This window comes from Convolutriloba macropyga, chromosome 9 (assembly GCF_964194025.1).
Source record: "Convolutriloba macropyga chromosome 9, txConMacr16.3, whole genome shotgun sequence".
Taxonomy (NCBI): Eukaryota; Metazoa; Xenacoelomorpha; order Acoela; family Convolutidae; genus Convolutriloba; species Convolutriloba macropyga.
Genome location: NC_134476.1, coordinates 36,947,061 through 36,965,047, shown reverse-complemented (window position 1 = coordinate 36,965,047; position 17,987 = coordinate 36,947,061). Strand labels below are relative to the sequence as shown.

General features: G+C 35.3%; 1 protein-coding gene across 1 annotated transcript in view; it reads right to left on the bottom strand.

The window, feature by feature from the left end:
- The window catches only part of LOC142346205 (uncharacterized), a 128,191-nt gene that overhangs the window by 13,874 nt on the left and 96,330 nt on the right, over window positions 1–17,987 (bottom strand). Inside the window, exons 9-14 of the mRNA XM_075398716.1 lie at window positions 13,807–14,019; window positions 13,072–13,229; window positions 12,308–12,528; window positions 9,441–9,592; window positions 7,426–7,465; window positions 6,350–7,222 (exon numbers count right to left, since the gene is read on the bottom strand). Coding sequence (XP_075254831.1) covers window positions 6,350–7,222; window positions 7,426–7,465; window positions 9,441–9,592; window positions 12,308–12,528; window positions 13,072–13,229; window positions 13,807–14,019 — 1,657 coding nt within the window. The remainder of the gene's footprint in view (window positions 1–6,349; window positions 7,223–7,425; window positions 7,466–9,440; window positions 9,593–12,307; window positions 12,529–13,071; window positions 13,230–13,806; window positions 14,020–17,987) is intronic.

Sequence of the window (17,987 nt, the reverse complement as noted above, 5' to 3'; positions counted from 1 at the left end):
GTGTTGAGCTGGATGGCAAGATGTTCATGGCAAGAGATCATCAATGCTGTAGAGGACCAGTAGGCTATAGATGCCATCATGGAACTGCAATTAGGATTTAAAGTAAAATCGGAGTTAGACGAAAAGAGGTTTCTTAAAATAGAAAATCTAACGCGGAACGTAAATAATAGACTACGGGAACAAAAATGATATTCATGCAAAGACTCTGTGATTGTAAAAAATCTTCCTTTTGATGCACGTGATTCGAACAATCTTTTTTTTTAAATATTCAAAAAGATTTTTAAGAATTTTTGAAAGTTGATGTTTATGAGTCGGAGCTCAAGCCTATCATATTCCTTTCTGTGGCAGTGAGGTGCGCGACAATAAAATGCCTCCAGTCATTATCAAGTTCATCACATTTGCTCAAAAGGACCTTGTTTATAAGCAACGCAAACTTCTTCGTGCTGATGCAAAAAAAAACTTTTATCCCAAAAACCACTTGACTTGCAAATTTATATACATTAACGAAAGACTGCCACCAGTAGAGACATTGATAAAAAGAGTATGTGAAAAAAGAGCTATACAACTGTGTAATATAAGTGCAATATTATTGTAATGTATTGTGATAACATTGATTCAACGGGAAATAAAAGAACAATTACGCCAGTAAGAAATTTTTAGGATATATAGAAGTTGCAGAAACCTGCCATCAGAAACTGCTTTGTGAATAATATTGAACGCCGAAATGCTACATCAACTAGTGCTAACCCATTCAATTTCAATTATGAAGCTGCTAACGTGTCTTAGGAGAACCAGATTGATAAATCTATGAGATTGTCTGCAAATTTATCCGATAAGTAATAAAAAGCAATCATATACGCTGCCGTTAGGTAAACGATGCCAATTAGAGTGCTAAACTTTTTGTTCGTGACTGATTAGATGAATTTAAGATAAGAAACTTTTTTGTTTGAAGTTCTTTAGAGCTTTTTTCCAAAACTTCTAAAAAAATTAATCCCAATACCCCAAAACTAGAGCCAGTAGTGCAACTGGATGTGATTTTACGCAGAAGGCTGTTCAATTACTTAGCTCTATTTTTCCTACATCCTGGTTTTTCCCTCCTAAGTTTCTTTAGTAAATATCTGTTTTCTTTCTCGAAAAAAGTTTACAAAATCAATTTAGCCGGAAGTTTTTTTTCTCTGACGGTCAAATAGGTTTTAAAAATTTTCTATTTGAATTTTTGAAAAAATTCTTTTTCAACTGGAAGCAATTCTACGCTGAATGTTGAAAACACAGGAACAATAGAGTTGGTGTGTCCTTATTAATATATGGGAACTCCACTGCACAATACCCAGTAACAAAAACCGATTCGAGTGTAAGGATCTAAAATTGGCATGTAGGCTGGATCTGATTCTACTCAGAAGGCCAAAAAGTCAATTTGCTTCCGCTTTCAAATTATTTATCTGCAGAAAATTTAACTCGACGCTTTGCTTATTAGACGATGACTTAAACTTCAGTTTTCGACTCCGTTTTAGGAATTCTCATGAAAAATATTTCCTATTCTTCATCAAATATGACGAGAAAAAATTAGTTTGCCAGAACAGATCATCCTTAAACATAAAATAGTTAGGTCAAATAAACGTGAAAAGGAAAATCTTTTATACTTGCAAAACATTCGCTCATTGGGAGCCAATTTTGGTGAACTCAATGTTGAGCTTGATTTTTCTAAAATTAAGCCAAGGTTTTTAATTGTAACAGAAAAATGGCTGCATGAGTATTCAATCCTCAACATTTTCCGCCAAAGCAGGTGGAAATCTATTGAAACATGCAATCGAAATGCTCAAAGGGATGGCGGTGTGGCAGTCCTTAGTACTGAACAAAACTATATTACGACGATAAATAACTAGTCACAAAAATTTACAGATTTTAACTGTTCAAACAAATGTCCCAATATGGAAACAAAACTTCTGGTTACTGTAATATCTAAATAACCAAAAATAAATCTTTTTGATTTTGTTGACATTATAATGAATCATTTATTCGAAATTGGAGAACAAATGAAAACCAATCCAATTGATTGTGGTGATTTCAGCATAGACCTTGCGGGTGAGTCTGAACGAAATCAAAATCTTATACAAAATTTACATGCTTTAGGATTTAAGCTTGCGATCAACCCTTAAGATTTTGCGAGAGTGTCACAATCAAGCCAACCAACAACTGACCTATTTCTTTAGGATTTATCGTTCAAAAACATATTCATTTTTCATCATGGAGAAAACTAGAAAAAATAGAAACGAAATTCCTGGTAAATAACGAAATTCGAGAAATTTTTGAAAATAACTTGTTCCCAAAAATTATACACGCTAGCTCGAAGATGTTAAAAAAATTTATTAAGAATATTGGAAAAAAACTCGACGAAATAAATCCTCAAAAAGATCATACCTTTTTGAGAAGGGAAGAGATGGATAACTAATGAAGTGAAAAACACGTACTCTAAGAAGAACAAGCTTTGGAAAAAGTTCGTAGATGACAAATCTGAAGAGGCCAGAGAAAAATATAAATGGCAGCGCAACCAATGTAAACAATTAGAAGAATTAGTTCGCAGTTCAAAAAAAGAGTTTTACTCGAAAATTTCTGTAAAAAATGACAAAAAACTCTTCTAGTTTATAAAAAGTTTGACGAACGAAAAGAACATACGCATTAATCCCTGGGGTACACCATGTGTAATGTCTCTCATACTCGATGAGTTGTCGTTGAACTGCACAAGTTGCTAGCGGTTGGAGAGAAAAGAATGTAGCAACCGTTCAACTGTACCTCGGAGACGATATATTCTTCATTTAGCCAGGAGCAATTGATGATTGACCGTGTCCAGGGCTGTTGATAAATCAAGCAACGTGCACTGGAATGGCTTATGCTGTTGTTTTCGTTCAAGTAATGCTTCAAAAGTTTCAGTTTTGGCGTCGACCGTTGAACGCTTACTTAGAACACCTAACTGTGTCCCTGATATTGCCTTATGCTTTATCTATCGAAAAATAGAACCACAACGGTGCTCAATGTTTTTTTTGAGAAGTAGGACCAAACTTGGTAAAAAATATAATAAAAACTTTGAAATATCTAGCATGCCACGGAATAACAAATCAATGTTTCTAAGCAAAACAGACAAACTAGAAGTATTTGGTGAACTGAAACCTTTTGACAACAAGAAAAGTCTAGATGATATTGGACTATCAAACTTTTCTCTCAAGATGGTGGCACCAAAAATTTCAGAAGAGCTTGGTCAAGTTTTCAACAAATGCATCGAGGAAGAATGTTTACCAAATTTACCTAAAATTGGTAATGTGATACCCTTTCAAATGGAAGAAGCAAAGAATGAAACCGGAAATTATCGACACATCTCGGTACTACCAGCAGTAGGCAATGTTTTTGGGAAACTTTTGCACAAAAGAATCTTAGATTTTCTTATAAAGCATAAGGCAATATCAGGGACACAGTTAGGTTTTCTAAGTAAGCGTTCAACGGCCGACTCAAAAATTGAAACTTTTGAAGCATTACTTGAACGATAACAACAGCATAAGCCATTCCAGTGCACGTTGCTTGATTTATCAAAAGCCCTGGACACGGTCACTCATCAATTGCTCCTAACTAAATGAAGAAGATATCGTCTCCGAGGTATAGTTGAACGGTTGCTACATTCTTTTCTCTCCAACCGCTAGCAACTTGTGCAGATCAACGACAACTCATCGAGTATGGTGTACATGGTGTACCCCAGGTATCCGTTTTAGGACCACTTCTCTTTCTTTTGTACATCATCGCCCTTCCGATGATTGTCAAAATATGTGAAATTACCTTATTCGCAGACGACACAAAAATTTTTGGAGATTAAAATGAAAACAGTCATCTAAAGGAGCTAAATAAAGAATCAGAGTGGATGAAAAAATACAAACTTACACTGAAAGAAGCTAAAACACAGTTCACAGTGATGGAAAAAAATATGAACATTCTGACTGTGTCACCTGGAATAAAGCTGAAATTCAAGCCAAAACAGTTGTGAAATATCTTGGAATCCTCATTGACTATCAATTTGACTTCAGAGAACCAGTAAACTTTATTGAAAAACAATGCGCAAAAATCATAACTATTTTATATCAAACGCGCCATTTTCTAGACAGAAACCTTCCAGTGAAAATTTTTAAACAATATTTTCAACCTCGTTATCAGTATGCAGTATTAAATTATGGCACCACAACCAAGTCGATTTTAACAAAGTTACAAAGACAACAAAACCTTTTTCTCGGAATTGTTTCTCAATTAAAAAAATCAGACGAGGTTCACAAGAATAGAAAAAAGCGCGCACTACATGTATATGAAGTATTTAAGTTACTGGTCTCAATGGTGCGCAGAACCCATCCACCTGAATCTCTCAACAGGTTCCTAGAAATAAGTGAAGTTGAAAAGTCATTAAATGATACAAAGAGACTAAAAAGTTTACCTACCGTTCGTAAACTTACTAAGCTAAACAGAAAGCGGTTATCAGTCAGAGTTCGCTTATTATTTGACGTACTGAAAAATATTGACGAAAGAATAATAAGAAAAGCAATTGATTGTGAGCAGCACAACTTGAATGATTTTCTTCATAAAGTGAGGGAGAACTACAATTTAGACTCGGAAGTTTTTAATAATCGTTTTTGGTAGTTGATACATTTTTTTGTGTTCAATGATGTGTTTCATTAGCATTAGAACAAGTAGTCACAATTTACTAATCTTTTTGAAAAATGCAACACCAAAGGAAAATTTATGGGAAAAGAAGCTCTAAAGCGGCCCCTCACACAGGTTTTCAGCCTTTTGATACTCGCGCGGTATGCATGAATGATGACTGTGTTCTTTGCATATCGCAAACGAATTTATTATTACTATTATTACTATTATTATTATAATATATTATATATATATATATATATATATATATATCATATATATATATATATATATATATATATATATATATATATATATAATATTTTCCTATCTTCCTCTCTTTTCGTTTTTCTCTCTCATTGTACTTCTTCTCTTTTCTTTCTTCCTTTTTTCTTTGTCTTTTTCTGCTCTTTCTTCTCTCTCTTCCTACTTGTGCTCTTTTTGGTTGTCTGTGACCGAATTAAGCTTTCTGTATTATTGACTTCATTGCTTTCTTTTCGTTGTGTTATTAGGCATGATTATCATTAGCATGTACCAGAAACAATCACTTAAGTTTTTCCCAGTATGGTAAAAATTATTATAAAAGAAAAAACTGATTGGTAATGGATTTTTTTCAAGAAGTGCTTTTATCCACGTTTTATGGAATATCTCTTCGCTTTTGTCAAATTTAAACTTCTCGCCATATGAAAAAGATCCTTGTGAAAAGTGTGTTCGTCGAGTTTTAATGTCTCCGGTCAACCCTCCAATGACATTTTCAGTACCATATTTCATCTATATCACTATCTGAAGATGAGTCTTCACCCATTAATGGTTCCAGATTACAAACACAACCGGCTAATCGTGGATAGTAGCAGTAGTAACGCTATAAAGTTTAAGAGACAAAAAATTAAACATAATCAACAAAAAGAGCATCGATGCAGGGAAAACGAGTAGTGCGAGTTGTAGGGAATAGTTTCAAATAAGCAGAAGAGAAGATTCCACTTTGGTCTTAATGGTGTTTAATTGCTATTATTCAGAAAGAGCAAATATGCAATTACTGAACTTAGCTGTTAATGATAGGTATTGAAAACAAATAGACAGTGAGGTCTGAACAAAACAGTGAGGTCTGAACAAATAGACGTACCAAAATTTAGAAATTTCAACGAATGTGATTGGTTGAGAAATTTAAAACACTGTACCTTTATGCGGTTAATTAGCCTAAATTGGACATTAGCCTAATGCTAGATTATATTTATACCGCATCTGGCCATGCCTCGGCGGCCCGTGGGACTTGATATGAATCTATTACAACCGAACGCGAGACCAGTTTCCCGCCCAAAAGTATAATTTTTCTATTACGGCTTATTGCGATTTCTGATCAATTTTACGGTAACACGCATATCCTATTTTAAAAGGGAGATTTTGGCAATCAGCCAATCAGAAAACAATATTCCTATTGTCTCAATTGTGATTGGCCAACAGTAAAGTTTCTATATTTTGGTATGTCTGCCATTTTCACTGGCGCAACATACTTATCAGAAATGAAGGTTAGTTTTTACATAAAAGTGAAGAATGATCGAGAAACCAACAACAATATTTAGGGGACAAAGACCATGCTGTGGTGTGCAAACTACTTCCTAGAAACGCCAGGGGGTGTTTGACAGCTTGATGAGCATGCAATCATCAGATGATAGCACACCTGTAACTAGCAGAGACACCTGATGAACTGCCGATCCATGTGAATTAGTGAGGAGACAGGTGTAGATTCCCGCATCCTGTTGCCTACAACTCGGGATGACCAGGGTCGATATGCCATCTCCAGTTGTGCTTAGCTTTATCGACCTCTTTCGGGCAGTCTCGGAATCGATCACATGATCTCTAGGGTCCACCCAGCTAACCCTCGGAGGTGGCCAGCCTGTAACTTTGCACGTTAGCCAGGCACTCTCGCCAGCACCCACTCTCAACTCGACTGGGGGCAGTCTTAAGAAATATGGAGGATACGGTGTTGGATTTTGGGCACACGAGCAACCTCCGCAATTCGGGGGGCTACTGGAACTTGAGCAATTGTTTGTCGGCGTTCCGGGAGCGCTTCCGTCGATTCTTGACAACGTCGAGGAATTACAGGAATTACAATTGGGAGACGAAGCGTCTGTCAAAGTCGAGTTGCAAGAACATCCGTTGCAGGAAAAACTAGCTGGGAGAATTTGACCGTTTGAGGTTGTACTGATCTGATGATCTGGGGAATACGCAGGAAGCGGTAAAGTTGCTGAGATATGGTCAAGATGATGATGTTGATGATGTTGGCCGCTGGTGCCATTGATAGTTGACGATGTCAGGTAACCATGGCAACCGTTGCAATAGCTGTTAGTATTTGTAAAGCTTGATGTTGTTACGTCAACAGAACCCGTTTTTGCATTGACGGTGTTACATTTAGGCAAGGTGGCGTTTTTGGTGTTGCAATAATGCTGATGATTTGTAGTGAAGTTTGAAAACTGTGTTGATGTTTGAGAATTATTTGTTTGTTTTTGTTGTTGTTGGTGATGCTGACAACAGTTTGGACAGCATTGGGAAGCTGCATTTGAAGGTAACAAGTACAAACAGTCAGATTATGAGAAACAAGAAGCAAACTAGATATCAAGTTTAATAATTTAGAAAACCAGTCATTGCGTTAATTTTAGCTTACTAATAATATTTGTTGGACACCTGTTGGATTCTTTTTCCAAGCAAAAAGTACAAATTTTCAGTTACTGGATGAAATTGTGAAAAGGAGCTTACCGTCGGCTAGAACTGTCAAATCGCTGCCACTCCCACCAATCTAAAATAACACAACAATTTGAACTACTATTGCTCATTGGCATCCTATAGCAATCCTGGAACAAATTTTAAAAATTCAAAAAATAGCAGAATGAAAATTCGTTTAAAAACAATTTGCTTTCGACGGTAGCCAATCGGGCGGTCAAATCAAACTACACAAAATACGATATGGTAACCAAAATCTACAAGTACATCTGACGATTTTGTGATAAATACTTCAAGAAATCAAACACAACACATTTCGAGTAATTCCAATCAGTATCTATTACCCCTAGAGATGAGCGGATTCAAATCTTGCAAGAATCTTGCAAGATGACTCAAAACTTGCAAGATTCATGCAAAAATCTTGCAAGATATCAATCAAGGCCGAAAAAATAAATCGGGGTACAAATGTTTTAGGCAACATCTTTAAAGCAAATTATTGTTTATTGGACAAATTATAACCCCTAATTCAATGAAAAAAAATTTAGCCAGGATTCAAAATCTTGCAAGTTTTTTAATTCCGGAAAATTTATTTGTGTATTTTTGGTAGCTGAAACTAACTGAAAACAAAATATCATGACTGATATGAGATTTCTTGATCACAAAACTGAAACTAAATGACTTTTTTCGTAAACGCCTTTTGAATGTGAAATCTTGCAAGAATCTTGCAATTTTCTTGCAAGATTTTGATTTAAAATACAACTTTCTGACAAATAACTAGAGACAAAACAAATTGAGGCAATAAAATCCGTCTTTTTAAAGTTCAATTTACCTAATAAAAGACGAAAACACTTTCAATCTTTTTCTCATTTTTTTTATTAAAGCTATTTATTTTTAGAGAAACAAACAGTTTTTTTGTTACTGATTCTGTCCTTTCAGAAAATCCACCACTGCCGGTCTCTAGCCCGGAATGAAAAAGGAGGAGGGAGGAACCACAAAAATCATTCTGGAAAATCTCGAAAAAGTCAGGTTTTAACTTGACTACAGAAGATTTTCCGGACAGTTGATTAACTATTTCAGCTCAACCAACAGAAAAAAAGTGGCCAGGTAACCAGGACAAAAAGGTAAATGGAAATTCAAAATCTTGCAAGACTCTTTCAAGATGGATTCAAAATCTTGCAAGAATTTTGCAAGATGGATGCAAAACTTGCAAGAATCTTGCAAGATGGATACAAATCTTGCAAGAATCTTGCAAGAAAAATGGAAGAACTATGCATTCCTTTGCAAGATCTTGTTTGCAAGATTTTAAATTTTGACATCACTAGGGACAGCGTAGTATTCCAATTTCTAACGCAATCTAGTCAAATTTCCATACAAATGTTAAACAATTTTCTCCATAATTTTCTTGAAAAGTCCTTTGGTGACTCTGGTATCCCATAACAAGATCCCATAACAAGATCCCATAACTTTTATATTTATTTTAAAATCCTCACTACATGGTGTCAAAAGTTTGAAATCCAGCCTCACATATAAAGCGGACATTCTGGAAAAGTCTTTTTAAGCATGTCAATATACCATTTTTGCAAAAATTATACCTCACTCTGTCTCTTCAAACTATTTTCATGCTTTCAATTTATCGTAATAACTCGCTGAAAGTTCAAACCAATTCGGTCTAGCCACCTTTTCTGTTTGTGAAAAAATCGAGAGCGAAATGTCTTTCATAAGTTTGAATTAAATTTTTACAACTTGTCACCCACCCTGAGCAGAAATTTGCTTGAATAAGCGGAACATGTTTTATGAAGTGTATACAAGGTTCTATACTGTATACTTCTGTAAACAACTAGACGATGTTTTTGCAATAATTCATCACCAAATGCAGAACTTGCGCCTCTCTGCCATATAGCGGTACTTGTTTTTATAGCAAACAGCTATACTTTCTCAAAATATAAAAATGAAGAAAAAATCATTGGATAACATATCTATTTCGCCCATCATGTAGGACAATCGTTCAAATTAACCAAAATAACGCTTTATTAACTATGTGCAGATATTACCTTATATCGGCTATTGACGACAGATCCGTTCCTGCTTCTGTTGCTTCTTCCTCCCCCTGGACCCTTGCTACTGGACCGGTTCCTCCTTCTGAAAGTACTAAGCAGTGCAGATGCCACCGATGTCGAGCCAGCGTTGTTCCCACTTTCGCCACCTGCAAACAAATCTAGCAATGTATAAGGTTGCGTGACTGTAATGAAGTCACTGAGAAAATATGACTCTAATCGAGAATCCCGTACCGGTTTGGAAAAGCAAGTGAGAATTTCGAAGTATAGATTACGTGACTCTAATTTTGAAATAACCTCTACAAAGTTACGTAACATTGCTGAAAAGATTTAAATTTCAAAATGCTGTGGTTCATAAGCCAGTACCGTAATACCTAAATTTTTGCCGAATAGTTTGATGTCCATTTGAACTATAATTTAATTTTATTGTTTGACCTTCATTAAGTTGCTACTTATTTTGTTAACCTAAAACCCAAGTTTTTCAAATTTCTATTTCAAAAATTTCCATCCTCGTCTATAAGTCTGTTTACATGAGTTTTTTTTCTGTCCCTCTGTTGTCTGATCACACTTTTAAATTTATTTACAAGATTGTTCGAATCATTTGTTGATTTAAGTTTGATCTAATCTTTTTTTATCCCTATGATAGTCTTCAACTTTCATTCGCAATTTTTGTAATTTATTTTCAACTGAACCACTTTTAACTCAAAATTGCCTAGCCAAGTTAGATGTAAGAAATTTAAATAAATCATTGTAATTCGCTAAGTGAATTCTTTAACAAAAAAGCACAAGCAATTTCGCTGCGCGCAATTCACAATATAAATGGTGTCAAGACAATTTACCCAATGCCAAAATACCCAATGCAACCATACCCAATGCCAATATACCCAATGCCATTATACCCAATGTACTTTGAAATTTTCGTTTAATAATCCGACCTCAAATTAGCAGTCGCTCTGTTACCCGTACGTTTTAACATACTTAATAGGCATGGCCATGCCTCAGTGGCCCGTGGGACTTGATATGAAACTATCACAACCGAACATGGGATTGAATTATCCGCTTGTTAAATCATACGTCTAAGAGCCATTTTCAGCTAATTAATACTCGGATTACGGAACGAAAATAAAAATTTGAATTGGGTATAATTGCATTGGGTTTGTTGGCATTGGGTATAACGGGGTTGGGTATTTTGACAGTAGGTATAATGGCATTGGGTAAATTGTCATGTAACCAATCCAAATCCCTCATAATTTAATAATTTCCGTTACCTAATAATGAGCGATTTCCCTGCGCGAAATCGATCTCTAAGCTCAAGTGAATTAATTTTGCATTTACCTAGCAAAACACAAGTTCAAATAGTTATAACGTGACGATAACGACAATTGAAAAAATCATAGAGAGCCTTTTCTGGAAATCTCTATAAGAATTTTTTGCACTTGTTTCACTGTTGACTTTTGACGTGAGTCGGGAAAAATTGCTTGGGAACAATTTGGAAGTGTGAAATCCGGCATTCTACATAGAAATATATGGCACTGTAAATGTATAGATCTGGCTTTTTTGGACTCGTGCATGCTTTGTTCAAACTATGATCAATAAACACTGATTACATCTTTCAGTCTTGTTGCTCCAGCCATCTGATTTCTTTAAGACCTAGGTTAATCATGCCTGCTGTTCTTTCCGATATTGAGCCAAATTTGGCCGACAGATACCAAAACTCTCAACTAAATACAGATAAAAAACGATAGAAAAAGTCTTTGTGAGCATAATGAGCTAAAATAGAAATTTTGTATTGAACGATCCCAAAATTTGTAATAGAAGACCCAATGAGATGTTCCTTAACTGACATTGAATAGAAGCGGTCAGACACAAGTGAAGCGAATTGAAATGACCAGCCAAAATTAGGAATTTTTTGTGCCCGAAATATACCAAAATTGCAAACTTTTTCGCTCGTCATTTCAATTTGTTTCAGTTGCGTCTGGCCGCATCTATTCAATGTCAGTTATGAAACATCGCATTGGATATTCTATTACCAATTTTAAGGATAGCTTAATACAAAACTTCCATTTTTAGCTCATTATGCTCAAAAAGACATTTTCGATAGTTTTTATCTGTATTTAGTCATCGTGATTCCAACTAATTAACAATTATAAAGCTCGCGCAAAAATATGCCGCAAAACGTAAACTTAGTCGAAAATGTCAAAAATATTTACTAGTCTTGTTTAATTTAGATTTCAGTGAACAACGTCTAATTTAAACCGAAATGAAGGAAAAGTAGTCGACGATCAATTGCAAAAAATAACTCAGAATACTAATGGTGAAGTGAGAAGACAGTTAGTAGTTATGCAACCACCAGTTCATGACTCATAAAAAATTTCTTAATTGAAATCTTTGAACTGGATCTTCAGTTGCTATAAAAAACGCAAGGAAGTTTTCATCTAATTGTGGAAATTGGGTAAAAATTTTACGGTGAGAAGTACTTGTATTGTCACCGTTGCCCACAAGAGGTCCAAACCCGCAACCCCCAATCCCAAAAAAATCAACATTATAAAATATTGCTTCTTAAAATATTTTATAATGGACCTCAAAAAGATTAAACGGTCAAAATAATTGGCAAATTTGTAAATAATTAAGATCTTGCAATATTGACTTCGAAAAACGTCGATTGGTTTCTCACTAGGTTAAAGTCATGGCGAGTTCTTGGTAGGAACAATTTATATTCGGTCGTACTTTGAATCTTTGAGGATTATCATACATTCATTACTTCATGTAACTATGACGTAAAATAACTATGGCATCTAAGGAGTATGAAATCAGACAACTTCAACATTATACAACTGAAGCAACTGACGTCACAAAAGACCAACCTGACGAGGGACGGCTGCTAGTCTGTTTGAGCAAAGAAGCCGCACTTTTACTCTTTCTGGACCGACTGGAGTCTCTCTGGTGATGACCCTGTTGCATGTTTCCTCCTCTCCCAGAGGGTACGCCTCCCCCTGCAACACCTGATGGAGTGTGGGGGTGTTGTTGAACAGATCGAGCACCGGCAGCAATGGCAGCTGCAGTTGCGCTGTGCCAAGAAGAGCGCCTGAAAAAATTAGTCAGAATGTTTGTTGAAGATTTCGGATCTATTCTGTTTTTAATGTTTTTTAATGTCCTCTCAATTAAAATCCATGTTTTTTTATATATCATGTTACTATGCAAAGATTAGCAAGTGCGCCTGGGGGGGGGGATAGATCCCAGATTTTGAGAAAATTTTTGTTAGAGATATTTTGTTTACCATTTTGTTAATTCTTTGTGTTTTTCTCATTTTTGATTTTTCAACTTTTGATTTTTGAAGTGCGTTTTGATTTTTAACTTCACGTATTTCATAACCACCAGCTGAAACAGAACCCCCCCCCCCCCTTACTGATCCGATTTTATTTTCATTATTTTTTGTAAACAATCGGAGCCATTGCTGTTTTTGTATTTGATAGTGATATGTACAGCCTCATGAGAGGCGAACCAACTAACCCTTACAATGTGTAAGTACCATAAAAAGGGTGATGAAAATATCAGCCTCAAAGGGTCATATTCTATCCGGCGGGGGGGGGGGGGGGGCAGTAATGAGGTCTAGTCCCGGGCTACTAACTGTGCTGGTGGTGGGGGTAATCCGGCTGATAAGTTGTATTGAGTATTGTTATTTGGGTGTCCAGTCACCACTGCAACCGATGAGGAGGCAATGGATGGACTTCTGAGGAGAAGGTGGTGGTGGTTGAGGGACTCTCGACTATGACTGTGAGGGTGCTGCTGGAATTAAAACGACACTTACAACCAAAATACAGCTCATAATTCATCAAAATTAGTCTGCATTCAACAAACACTATGACTGTAACAAAAAAAAAATGGTGCAAAAAAGTTGATCATAGGTTTTTGAAGCAAGAATATACGTTTCTTACATTAATTTTGGGACAAATTTCTCCGTGTGCCAAAATAGCCTATTTCAATCGCCCAATAATAGGATTAAAAATTCTTTTGGTTCAATTACTCTTTGTGCTCGTTACTTTTTCGGACTAAATCTTTCAACAATTTTTTGTTGTTGTTAACATTCCAATTTGAACATTTTTCTGACGGAATTATGAAAGATATCAATTTTAATGAGAATGCTGGAGGATTTTTCTGGGTTCTGGCAAAATCTTGAAAGCTGAACATTTAATCTCGTCTGCGGATCGATCACGCAATTAGAAATGTGAAGAGTATTTATCAAACTCAACTGTCCATACCAAAAACTAATCTTATGCTAAGCATTTTTTAAAATATAATTGAGCTAAATTAGCATTATACGTCTTTTAAGATAAACATCGGATATAATCTAAGGAATACTAACTATGCCAGCCGGCACTACTCCGAATGAGATGAGTTGTTCCAAAGATGTCTGGCGACTGTTTGAGTTGCTGGTGCTGTTGATGTTTGGGTTGCTTGCACTCGACGGCTGGATTGGGTCTATGACGTGGAAGGGCACATAACCCTCACAATCTTGAACTGTATCTCCATTACCCTCTCGGAATACATAGTACATAGATTTACCCACACTCAGTACCTGTCAAATCAAAAAATACTTTAAAATGCAGTTTAATTTTTGAAATTTTGACTGGATAAAATTTTATTTACAATCCACTCAAGTGGAAACACTTGTGAAAAGATGCCCCAGAAATCCACCGGTTATCTTTCTTGCATTTAACACTCGGATGAAACTTTCATCTTAAGCTGTTTCTGGATAATAATCAAAATATTTAAAACTAGACATTTTAATTATAACAGATTAACGTCGGACGAATTTCTCTCAAAAGTCTAGTGTAAGCTTCAGTCTTATCGTATAGCTAAATTCACTAAGGGGTGTTCAAATGACGTCATTAGAGGATATTATAGACCACTACAACCAAAATAAGTTCAAAGTAAAAAAATTCCTATATTTTTTGCTTACTTTTCGAAGCTTTGACTTTTAAAAGTGAACTGCCGCCACTCGATTCAACTGCTGACTCTAGTGAATGAGACAAATTAGATTAAGCAGAACGCGAAAGTCATGGACGTAAAAGTCACTCAAAAAGTCAAAATTGTCCAGCAAAAAATTTGCTTAAAAAAGACCAACAGGTTTATGATAATTGCTTCAAACCTCGCCTGAGAGCAGTTAACAATTTTTAACTCTAAGATAAACATTACGTCTAAATTTTTTCCAGTTCAGCTCAAATAATCATTGTTCATGACTGTTTGAACATAATGTAATATGATATTTCCTTGACTGATATTCAATCAACATTAATCAACATATTCAGCAAAAACGGTTAGTATAAGAAAAAAATGGTCCAGAACAGTTGATCATACACTTTTGTTGTATCAAAAACATCAGTTTATTGCAAAATGAATTTGTAAATGGAAAAAAATAGGGTTTTTTCTCAGTCTTCCATTGCTTTTGAAATACGTTCAACAGCAGAACATAGTTTGATAATACTCAATTGTATCTTTTCCGTTTGTGTCCCGCTTAGTTAGAGCATATTATTTAACAACAGCAGCTATATAACCCCATCACCTATATTTTATACAGTGATTTACTATATAAAAACACGTGGCCTGTACAAAAATTAAATTTAACCAAGACCGAAATTCTGTAGCAGTCTTCTTCGAAAAGTTATGTTTCCTAAAACGTGCTATTAGGTACTATCTCACATACGAACCGCTGCTGTCAAGGTCATTTGATATTTCACTTTTCAAGGTCATTTGAATTTTCAATCTGAGTCGCTTGTCCATCCTATTATGCGCGTAGAAAAGTTGATCAAAAATAAATCACAACACAGATGTTGAGACGTTGAAGAGTTAGATTAACTGCAATCGATATTAAGTGCTAGGCCTCAGACGGTTTGAACCTACAATCTCCGAAACGGTACGCTACCTTGAATACCACAAGAGAAAAGCCATATTAGTTTGTCAGGGTAATTATAAGAACTGACATTTTTTACAACTCGATACGTCTTGAAAAAAAGTTGACCGTTAAATTTCTGGTTCAAGGGTTATAAAAAATGCCCATTCTTGATACAAAACTTTTGTCTAAAGGAGAATAGTTCATTTTTTTTCAATTGGGTCTAAACTGAAACTGGAGTAAGAAAATTACGACAAAAAAGTACCTTTTTACCTATCAATTTTAACAACAATCAATGCCTGTCACAACACAGAAAAAGAAGAAAATACTGAGACCAGTTTATAAGATCCACATTACGTATACAAATTTAATTGCTTTTCCTGCTGACCAGAATAATTTGTTCTCCAAAGGCTTTAGTGGAGTTTTGAATCAGGTTATATACTAGACGCTGTTAGGTATTTCCTCAAAGGAAGCCGTCATTCAGATTATCTGTATGTTGGTCGAGGCAAGCAGACTGATTATTTTTTGTTACTTTTTTTTAAAAAAAATCTCAATCGGTTATTGGGTCAGACTTTGAAACTTTCACTGAATAAGTGTCTCAGGAAGAAAAATAAAATTCTAAGTTGGTGTTATAGAGGAAAGTTAAGAAACTTCTAGATGAGATAACGGATCAATTTCCATTATTTTACTGCATATTTAATCAAATATGAAAAAAAAGAAACATTTTTTTGTTCTTGTTTCTAATTTTGATGAAGAAGTCCGAGTTTTTTTTGTCATTTTTTGCTGAAACTAATTGATGAAATCAGTTCTTCCGAAATAAGGAGCACAGCTTTTAGCACAGCTTTTTTTGTTTCGTTTGAAATATTTTTTCAAAGAAAATGTTATATGGCGCAAAAGGTTGCAACAAAAAGTTGAATAAAACTCTCGCATTCTAGAAGGAACTCAAACTAAAAAATTGGCGCAACTGTATCTGAAATAGTTTTCTTTTCTTGTGTCTTTTAAGCCGCTACAACTTTAAGCCGCCGGAAGATTTTTTAATCGATGCTTGAACTTACCTGACGTCGGGTAAAACTAATTTCTTTCTGATTCATCTCGCTTTTATCACCTTCTAATAGGTATAAAGCCAGGAAACTTTATCAGTATAACGAAATATTACTTAACGTTTGAAAAAAAAGTGAGTTAAAATTTTTATGCGTTTGCGAACTAAGATTCTTTTTTTATGAAAGTGTTCCCCAAATTTTGACGTTATTCTTTGAATATTTCAGTACTAACGCACAATAGTAAATTCTAATGAACAAAAACAACGCCTCCTTTCATTATTTATTCATTTTTTCTAGACAAAAACTTTTGTGACGCTCACTTATAAAGCATTTAATAAACCGCTCATCGAGATTTTGCTGTCGAGCACCAGTCTCAATTCTATACAGAATTTCAGTTTAAACCTAGGACGTTTTTTATTAGGGTCTCGCTTTAAAAATGCAACGTCACCAACTTAACCAGGATAAATGGAGCACCATCAACTTACCTGAGGAACATCAACAAAGAAATGATACGTGATCGATTCAATCAAAACAAAGACACTTATATTTTGCCAAGGAAAGGGAAGCAAAATAGGGTACCATAAAACAGTAAAATTTGAAGGGAAGGTAGAATGGGAAAATGAGAGAAATTGTCATCTGCTGACAGAATCATCCTGGCACCACAACTAGTGCAGTAAACAAGGAAGTAATCCCGATAAACAATGTAAACAATTAAATAAACAAACAAACAAACAAAAGAGAAAGATGAATTGTTGGGATAAAATGACAATTTTTTTAAGCAATATAGTGAATTTATTATAACTGCGCAGTTAACGCGGCTCTATGGTTTAATTTTAAAAGATTTGTTTAGAAAAATTGATACTAATGATATAACGAGATTAAAAGAGGGAGGGTGAGTGAAATACGGGCAATTGTTTAAAATCAGACAGCGAAACCTATTCAGTTGATTATAGAGAGGTGTGGCAGGGTTTGTGAAAGTAATTTAGGTGGGGAGGAGTGGGGGGGGGGGTTCAGGATCGAAAACCAAAGAAATATTGATTGAACCATTAGCAAGGTGGTGAAATAGTACTTCAGCTCATCATAAACAACAACAGTTAGAGGCACGAATACTAATACGATTGTTCGTTCATGCGTGCAAAAGAGAGAATTTGTTGAGTAGGGATGCTTTTTGATGTTTAATTTCATTTGTTTTGATGGCTATTTGAAGTGTCGCTTTTTTATTACGGCGAGTATGGCTACAGCCAATGCAGAAGAGTTACTAGTTAGCTGACTGTGGTTATTGTCATATAATTTGTCGTTGGTGATTATGTTTATCTCGTACGCACACTGAATTTATTCTTCTATGGCGGTTTATAATGCTCTGGTCAATGTCCAAATTTGATATCTGATATCGGTTCACTGTCTAATTTTCATTTTTAATGGATTTGTGTCAAAAGGCTGGACATGATAAATGTACGATAGAGTCACTAGTGTTTGTTTTGTTGACCGTTGACGCAAACGTGTGCGTGGGGCGTGGATCCTGTTTGTGTGTGTGTGTGTGTGTGTGTGTGTGTGTGTGTGTGTGTGTGTGTGTGTGTGTGTGTGTGCGTGTGTGTAGGTGTGTGTGCGTTTGTA